The 8521-nt window shown below is 43.8% G+C and overlaps 3 protein-coding genes across 3 annotated transcripts; all 3 read right to left on the bottom strand.

Moving 5' to 3' along the window:
- Positions 1–223: 223 nt before the first annotated feature.
- Positions 224–1807, bottom strand: LOC115688216 (uncharacterized). The gene is made up of 3 exons (XM_030613982.2): positions 1521–1807; positions 875–996; positions 224–695 (listed from the first exon to the last, which is right to left on the bottom strand). Exons 1-3 carry the CDS (start codon positions 1648–1650, stop codon positions 372–374), a joined length of 576 nt encoding a protein of 191 aa, XP_030469842.1. The 5' UTR covers positions 1651–1807; the 3' UTR covers positions 224–371.
- Positions 1808–2831: 1024 nt separating this feature from the next.
- LOC115688212 (pollen receptor-like kinase 3) lies at positions 2832–5881 on the bottom strand. Its single transcript, XM_030613976.2, has 2 exons — positions 4086–5881; positions 2832–3886 (listed from the first exon to the last, which is right to left on the bottom strand). Exons 1-2 carry the CDS (start codon positions 5398–5400, stop codon positions 3318–3320), a joined length of 1884 nt encoding a protein of 627 aa, XP_030469836.1. The 5' UTR covers positions 5401–5881; the 3' UTR covers positions 2832–3317.
- Positions 5882–6034: 153 nt separating this feature from the next.
- On the bottom strand, positions 6035–8259 carry LOC115688213 (photosystem I chlorophyll a/b-binding protein 6, chloroplastic). The gene is made up of 5 exons (XM_030613977.2): positions 8103–8259; positions 7809–7976; positions 7456–7493; positions 6365–6879; positions 6035–6245 (listed from the first exon to the last, which is right to left on the bottom strand). Exons 1-5 carry the CDS (start codon positions 8147–8149, stop codon positions 6228–6230), a joined length of 786 nt encoding a protein of 261 aa, XP_030469837.1. The 5' UTR covers positions 8150–8259; the 3' UTR covers positions 6035–6227.
- Between the last annotated feature and the right edge of the window lie 262 nt (positions 8260–8521).

Genomic DNA, 8521 nt, shown 5'->3' with positions numbered 1-8521 from the left:
GATCAAAAGTTTGCCTCTTGACAGTGATAACAGATCAATGTCCTAAAGACCATATAGCTGCGGTAAGAGTCATAGCTGTTGAATCTACAAACCAATTTATGGATATACAGCTTAACAGAGCCGTGCAATTCATTTAGCACAGCACGAGAGACGAATGTAATCACACGTCGAAATTAAGACTGTCGGAAGTGCAGGATTCCTTTATTATCTCAAGTACTAAATGTATGAAAACACATCATCTCCTCATTATGTAACATAAGTATTGTTATTGTTGCCATTTATTTTATGCTCAATTAAGGATTCAACAGCACCAAGCATACATCAGAGATGTACCCAACACATAAACAAGCTACAGCATGGGAACTGAATCCTCAAACAGGCAGGATGAGAATAGAGAGGATAGGCTCCAGATTGGGAAACCGAGAAAGAAACTCGGACCGCTTAGCTAACTCAAAGTCCTGGAACTGAAAGGCCGGCGCACAAGTACAACCCACCAGAGAGTAGTGTTTCTCCGCATCCCTCGGGGCAGTTTTGAGCACAGAACCATCTGGAGAGATGGTATAGTCTTTCGTCGGAAAAGAACCGAACCACACATTTGGAGGCACTGTGTACTGTGGTTGCTGATTGTCTCCAACCAGGTCGGATCCAATGCAGGTTAATTTGACACTTCCATCTTTGTCATTCAACTCCAATACCTGCAAAAAGGATTTTGTGCGAAATCTTCATCTTTTCTTTCAGCACATAGCTAAGTGCCAATATACTAAGGAACTGAAGTAATTTTTCGTAAAATGGAAAAAATTCTCAATTGAGAGTAGAGGCAAACTGAAGCAAATCATTCCTATCAAAGATATGACAAACTGGAATTTAGCCGTACCGTGAGAGGTTCTCCCAGATAAAAATGCCAGGTCTCGGCAGAAGGTATTCGGTGGAGGTGCGAGACACTCCCTGCCGGCAGCATAAAGTAGATGGATGTGCTCACGGGTCGATCAACCTTGTCTGGAATTAAGTGATTCGAAACAATTCAGTATATTTGTGATGAGAAAAAGAGGAAAATAACTAAAAGCAAATGATTTCCTGGCATTGTCGTGAACTTGTGGTCTGTCACTAGAAAATAATTAGCAAAAACATCGAGCATAGACACAGAAAGACCAGTAATTTAGACCAATGATTTGACTGCAACTCTCATCAGATATTGAATTTTATTTCGCAATCACAAATTTGTGTTTTTTTTTCCTTTCCCTGATCAGTAATCCAATACCCAGATGGATGAGCCAATAGTAGCAACACTCGGATCGCTATAAATTCACTCATGAAGTTAAAAAATCACAACTTTAGATAATTCCCACATCAGCAATCACCATCTGCAGCTCATCGCACCCTATCCAAACAAAATACAATGATCCATTGGAAGAAACAAAAGAAGACAGAGATTGGAATTGGGAAGTTGCAAGCTTTTTAGGACTTAAAACAAATGGAAATAAAGTTGCAGACCTCAAGTGCGTGCACGATCGAGAACTTACATTGAGGTGGAAGCTGAGATCTGGAGAGGAGAACAGAAGTGTCCCTGAAGGTCTCGGAGTAAAACCCACCTTCCGGGTGGGGCGTGAGCTTCAGTTTCTCCACAATCTGCGACGTTGTTGCAGAACCCATTTCCGGGCTTTCTTTTCTCTCTCTGGTATTTTTCGCTTCACGAGCACTGAAATCTACCAAACCAAGAAGAACAGATGGAGAGTTATGCACTGGCAATTTTTGTAGATGTGGGTTGACCGTGGTAGGTGAGGATTGAATTGAATGGAACGTTCAAACAGATTCAGCAGCAGCAATTGTCAAAAGGATCATGGTGATGAGGCCACCAATCGCATGCTGGTTCCAGACGGTCCAGGCCCGCTCAGACTTTTGAACGGGCTTGGTGGGCTTCTTTTATGTTGTGATTGATCTTTCTGGTCTGGGATAAATGTTTGCATGCCAAACATTAATGACGTGATGAGTTGCAGGTTTGATTATAGATTAAAGGAACGTGCAATGCCATCCTATTTGTTTTAGATCGCTGCAAATTAAAGGGTCTATGGTTACGTTTTATAAATTGTTGAGGTTTCACGTTGTAAAATATGATGTCGCAATTACTATTGAATTTGAGTCGTATTCCGTGTAATCATGTGACATTTTGGATATAAAACCATCGTGCCGCAACCCATTTTCCTTGGAGAGAGAAGAGGAAGATTTTTACAGGAAACAAAAGAGGTCTGAGCAGAACTGTGAAAGAAAATTTTGGGTTAATATTGCGAAAAACCCTAAACTGATACGCATATGACAATTTTACTCTGAACTAATTTTTTGACCACCAAAAACCCCAAACTGGTACACTTGTGATAAATTTACCCTCAGTTTATTTCCGTTAAATTTTACTGTCAAATTATTTTATTAAATGATACGCGGCAATTGACGGATGTACCAATTTTATGTTTTACCCTCCGTTTGTCACAGGCGTACCGGTTTATGATTTTTTGAGGTATTAATTCAATTTCATGGAAACTAACGGAGGGTAAATTTGTCGCAAATGTACCAGTTCTGAGTTTTTAATGGTCAAAAAATTAGTTTGGGGTAAATTTGTCACAGGTATACCAGTTTGAGGTTTTTCGTGGTCAAAAAATTAATTTTGGGTAAAATTGTCACAGATGTACCAGTTTATGATTTTTCGTTGTATTAACCCGAACATTGTTGCACAAATCATAGGACAATGTAGCCAGAGATCCCATGGAAAACCAATGCACTTCTCTTTTTTTTGCTAAAACCAATGCACTTCTCAGGTAAAAGGAAAAAGATTCACACACTGTACAAAAAAGAGTGAAGGGGCTGTCTATTGCAGAATCTACGTTTGAAGGCAGTCAAGACATTTCTTATGGAATTCAAATTCAGAGACTCAATCCTCGGTCACAATCTCATTGTAGCACAGGCTTGACAAAGAAATCCTTCTCCTGGAAATCGAGGGGTGATGCTTTTCACACTGAGCTTCCCTACTATGAAAGGGTAATGACAAAGCAAAAATAAGTTTGAATCAAAGATCGAGATTCGATAAGCTGTAAGCTATTGGTGGAAAGTAGCCACAAGCCTCGCCTTCAAGGCCACCCTTAACGTTCCGTCTTCCTCGGGAAAGGATGATACAATCAGTGTATCTTGGCCTAAGCATCGAGTGGCAGATTCCAAGTGTTGATAGTTACGGCACTCGATCAGGGAACGAGCAGAACTTGGGATTCAAGACGTTCTATCCTGTCAACTAAAAATGTCGATAGCACATGGAGTCCAGAAACAAAATTGCCTCACACTTGTAACTCTTCCAATTTTGTAATTGCTTCTCTCAGGTCAAGCCGATAATCGGGGTTCTTCTCTGTGCAGGCAGCTCCTATATGTAGGAGTCGCAGCATCTCACTTTTTGACTCTATCGATCCTGCTATCTCTGGATCAATGACTTCGGCCTCCCTTTCCTCTGAGATCGCTGTGTGAACCAACATCACAACATCAGTTCCGCTCTTCCCGCTGTTGATATACTGAGAAGGGAACTTCCCTGTGAGGACTTCGAGGATGATTAATCCGAGACAATAAACATCACACTTCGGTGAGATGCTCCCTTGCTGCGAAATCTCTGGCGCCTTATATGCAAACAAGGTTTGCGCAGCTTGAGAGGGGTTGATCAGGGGATGCAAGCCGTAGTCATTGAGCAATGGCTCATGATCTGAGCTCAGAAGAATGTTGCTTGACTTGAGGTTTCCATGAGGCAGGTCGTAGGATGCAAACTCTGAATGGAGAAAAGCTAGTCCGCTCGCGACTCCCTGAACGATCTTCAACCGGGTTGGCCAATTCAGCTCTCCGTGACTAATTCCACGATCGCCTGAAGAATCAAAGTATGTAATATCAGAAATTGGCAAAACATTAGATTTCATCAACAGTTTGAGGGGATTGTATAAGATAAATTGAATCTTTCATGAAATCTTTCATCTCCTCAATATTAACATGTTATGATAACAAATGTGCTCGTGGAAATATCATTTCCAAAACTAGCAGAAGAACGTATGTTCATATTAGCGTACCATGTAATATGTATAACAAGCTGCCCTTAGGAATGTATTCCGAAACCAAGAGCTTCTCTTCTCTCCTAAAATGGTAGGCCAGTGGTGTCAGTATATTTGGATGCCGTAAATTAGCATAACGTCTAATCTCGGCATCGAACTCATCTTTCTCTAAAGCATTCATTTCCCGCATCCTCTTCACCACCACGGACAAGCCGTTCGACATCACGGCCTTGTATGCAGAACCCAACCCACCGTTTCCGAGCACCTCCGCGGAGGCCCTCATTAGATCAGCCAATCCGAATTCACCCTTCTCGTCACTCAGCATCACGAGATTTCCCAAACCGTGCTTGCTGCTCTGAGCCTTTCTTTTTGACACACTGCCTTTCTTGCTAGACCCTGTTCTCATGGGCTTCACACCGGGGATCGGGACTGGGACGACCTCGCGGACGTTCTCTTTCCCTAAAATGCTGAAATCATCATCCCTTCTACGCCTGGAAGAAACTATTGCAGTCAGAAGAATCACGGCAGCCACCAATCCCGCCACTGTCCACAGAATCACGCTGAGCCCTTCACCGCTTTTCTGTTCATTGAGCGGTGGAGGTGGCGGAGGCGGTTTGACAGATATCGTCTCAGTGCTAGGCGTTTCTTTGCCAGGGCAGACTTTATCAAGTGGCTTCCCACAAAGTCCAGGATTCCCTTCGAAAGACTTGGAATTGAATTTTGACAAACTTTCCGGGATTTCACCCTCCAACTTGTTGTCCGACAGGTCCAGGGAAATGAGCTTCTCGTGCTTAATCACAGGAATGCGCCCTGAGAATTCGTTCCCTTCAAGGTGAAGCTCCATAAGGTTGGAGAGTTGCATCAGGGACTCTGGTATGTTCCCTGAGAAGTTGTTATTAGCGAGCCAGATCTTCTTGAGAGACGCCATGCGCTGAAAAAAGTCGCTCGGGATTTCCCCGGAGAACTGGTTCCTGGATAACAGCAGGGACTTTATCGTACCCAGGCGATAGAATTCTGGCATTGGACCCTCGAAGAAATTGTTCGTGAAGCTGAGAGTCCTGAGGCCAGGTAAGTTCTGCAGTGCATCGATGTCAATCTGTCCGGACAAGCCCATGGCAGAAAGATGGAGCCCCGTGATGATTCCATCAAAGCAAATGATGCCGATCCAACCATCGCACGGACGCGATCCAGAAGCCCATGAATCCAAAGCATCGACATTCCCTAAAGACCTCTTGAATTGGAGAAGAACATCTTCGGGTGCGGACAGAGACAATGTTGTGAAGGAGATGATAAGGAGGGAGAGGAGGACAGGGTAAACAGCAGCGAAAGCCATTTCCAGTCGAACCTTATCACCGCCGCGCAAGAATGCATGTTATACAGGATTAAACTATTCTTATATTAAACATTTCATAATGTATGATGAAGGAGAAAATTTGGAGTCTGTAATTCTTCTTCCAGGTCACGTAGTTTCTCCGGGTGGCTGCTTTGACAGATTATTTTGATTGATTTGGTTTTGCAGAAACATGTCAATTTCGGTGGATGGAATTGGCAAAACACCATGAAATTCTAAAAATAGGATTGGAAGGACAAAATAGAAGAGGGATCTATATAGAGAGGTAAATCATCACCTTCTCTTGACCAGGTCAGCTCCGAGGGAAAGCATATACTAGTAGGAACGTGGCAAACAACACAAGCTTTTAGCATTCCTGCTTCTATTATTTCTGTGCAAGGTCTAATCCCTCGAATATTACAGTGCCCCTGTAACAAGATTCTGCAAGTACCACCTCAAACAAGATTCGTGTCCTCAACAAAACTGGTATTCTCGAGGACTTCAATGGATCATTGGCCTCATATTTACATTGAGAATTACCAGCACTGAATGGCTTTAGATTTATGGAGCTAAAGCTTGCAAACAGGCCAAAGAATGCATCACCATGAGCAGGATCAGCCACTTATACAAAGAAGCGTGTAACAAAAAGATGAATGGAATTATATTGATCGAGAAAAGAAAACCAAGTTGGGGTTCCTGGTATGTACAGAGATTCTGCTCAAGTCTATTGAAACAACAGAAACAATGCCCCGGAGGCACGGACTTTTCAGCCGTAACTTCTCACCAGTATCTCTCTTTTTTCCTAAAATCGATCCTGCATTCACGTAACATCAACTGGACGTGAAAGCCTGCAGTGAAACATCGTTTCTTGAGGCTCATAATAAGCGAAAATCTGTTGCACATTCTATAAATGCGGTCTAACCAGCACAGTCCATGGAAAATCGAAGTAGATGAGATGAGACAATACCGAAAAAATGTTGCAGTGACCAGGGTCTGCAATGTGATTCAATAAGTTCTCAATGGGGCTGTCGCCTGTGTAAATGGCTTGGAACAAGAACCCCACAAATGCTAGCATCGCTAGGCGTCCATTTTTTATTTCCTTGGTCCTTAATACCATGACGGGCTCTGGAGAACCCCTCCCCCACATCAATGGATCAAACCAAAAGCCGCCAGGATAACCAACGTCAGGCTTTGGTTTCTTTATGTGTGGGAGCTTGAAATCAATGTCGACACTGCCCGGCTTAATCATATCAGCCCACCTTCTTCCCTCTACCCAACCCATCAAGGCTAATTGCACCACAAATAAGGTCGTGGTATCAGCAAAGTATTCTTGAGTGCCGGCATTGTACCATGAGTAGTTTTCTATGAAGCCTGCTCTTCCGAGCAATTCAGGAATCAGGATTCCAGCCACCCCGAGCATTGCCCATCTGCTATGCATCAGTTCGGCTTGTGCAAACCACTTGAGCAACTCTGGATCAGACCCTGCACCCGTTGATGCATTAATATCGATAATACAGACAGAAACACTATTAAGAATCATGCCATGTAATTCCAAGATAACCCCTTCAAAGAAAATACATTTTATATCACACTTCTTCAAAATTCATAACTAAGATGAGATTTAGCTAGATTTACGGGCGCCACAATATAACACCCCCACATCAGAGTATTTTTTTTTTTTTTTTGATAACTCAGGAACCCCCCGCACGGCCGACAGCCGGAGGGGTAAACCTGGGGTGACGCTAGCGCAGGACCCACCACCACGGCGCCACACTTAAGAATCCCTAACGACTACGCTGGGGTTCGAACTCTGATCCCTTCGTGGGGGGACTAGAGCGCAAGCCAACGCAGCCGCTGCGGGCGGTGTACATTTCAGCCAAAAGCTACTTTCTTGAACACTTTGAAGCCTGTCACAAGCCTGTACTTAATACAGTCCCCAAGCATGAACCTTCTCTCAAGAGATTTACATCACTCCATCATTCGGTTCTCCACTTCAGACAGTTCATAAACATCGGTGTATATTTTATTTGACAATATAACACCAATACGAATTCATACCAAGGCCAAGTGGGTCGAAGCCGAAATCTCCTGGAAGGCTGCAATGAAATTACCATGAACCGCGTCATGTCTCCATTACGCAATAGTAATCATATGGAAGCTCATTCATATGTCAAACAAATTAAGCAAACACAAACAAAAGCGAAAAGATTAGGCGACAAAGAATATGCAAATTCCTGAACTAAGGTCGCTTATAGCCAATGTCACAAAATGTAAGCGTAGAAGATTTAAAGATGAGCAAGTCCCAGTCTAAAACAGTCATGTAGCCGTGTAAAGCAAGCTCGTTACTTAGACTCTACCATGAACGTTGTCGAACTATCTCTTCTTGATGTCCCAAAAAGAGTGAAAATTACCTGCCATCAAGCCACTCAGGAGGCGAGCTACCAGGAAACCAGAGAGGCCGATCAGGAGGAAGTGGCTCGCAAACGCTCGAGACCCCTTTGGTCGCCTTCACGCAAGTCCTCACCGGCGAGGTTGCACTGGCCGCGATTTTCCCAGGAAACCATTTTCTCGGGCTTTCCCTGCCACCAAAACAAAGGCATCGCTGAATATGACACGACACAAAAATCGACTCGTATTCTGTGAATGAACGAGAACTCAAAAGGGTCAAACGCTAAGCTGTGAATGAAAGGAGCAGCGAGTCCGACCTGGTTGGGAGGGTGGACAGCGAGGAAGAAGCAACGGCTAGGGCCATGGATGATGAGTGGAGCTGGAGCTGGAGCTGGAGCAGAGCTTGGGACTGGTGGGTGTTGGCTGCTGACTCCGCCAAAGCTCAAGTGGATGAAAGTGGACGTTACTGGGAATGATGATGATGCTCACGTGGCAGGGGCCAATGATGTCCTTCCACGTTTCGGCAGCACGGATGCACACGGGAATTTAGACGTTCCACTAGATTTCTTTGTATCGAAATCAGGGCAAGGAAGATACACTTGCTTCCAAGATCCTCTGTTACATGGCTTTCGTAAAGGACTTAGAACTTTGATTCATCTCTTGTCAAGATTTCGATATAAAAGAATAATCACCGATGATTCGGTAATATGCTTGGTCATTTGACAGCCCAAGCGTG

This window comes from Syzygium oleosum, unplaced genomic scaffold (genome assembly GCF_021117445.2).
Source record: "Syzygium oleosum isolate NSW1041296 unplaced genomic scaffold, Sole_v2.1 Sole_v2.04, whole genome shotgun sequence".
Taxonomy (NCBI): domain Eukaryota; kingdom Viridiplantae; phylum Streptophyta; class Magnoliopsida; order Myrtales; family Myrtaceae; genus Syzygium; species Syzygium oleosum.
Note: the sequence above shows the minus strand (reverse complement) of the source record. Positions and strands in the feature narration are given on the sequence as shown.

Coding starts and splice junctions, on each gene's coding strand:
- LOC115688216 (XM_030613982.2), bottom strand. CDS start 1,650: ATGGGTTCTGCAACAACGTCGCAGATTGTGGAGAAACTGAAGCTCACG. Junction 997..1,520: donor ATCTCAGCTTCCACCTCAAT/GTAAGTTCTCGA, acceptor ACTTAATTCCAG/ACAAGGTTGATCGACCCGTG. Junction 696..874: donor ATCTGGGAGAACCTCTCACG/GTACGGCTAAAT, acceptor TCCTTTTTGCAG/GTATTGGAGTTGAATGACAA.
- LOC115688212 (XM_030613976.2), bottom strand. CDS start 5,400: ATGGCTTTCGCTGCTGTTTACCCTGTCCTCCTCTCCCTCCTTATCATC. Junction 3,887..4,085: donor CTTGTTATACATATTACATG/GTACGCTAATAT, acceptor TTGATTCTTCAG/GCGATCGTGGAATTAGTCAC.
- LOC115688213 (XM_030613977.2), bottom strand. CDS start 8,149: ATGGCCCTAGCCGTTGCTTCTTCCTCGCTGTCCACCCTCCCAACCAG. Junction 7,977..8,102: donor CTGTCCACCCTCCCAACCAG/GTCGGACTCGCT, acceptor TTTTGGTGGCAG/GGAAAGCCCGAGAAAATGGT. Junction 6,880..7,455: donor CTTCGACCCACTTGGCCTTG/GTATGAATTCGT, acceptor CAACGGGTGCAG/GGTCTGATCCAGAGTTGCTC.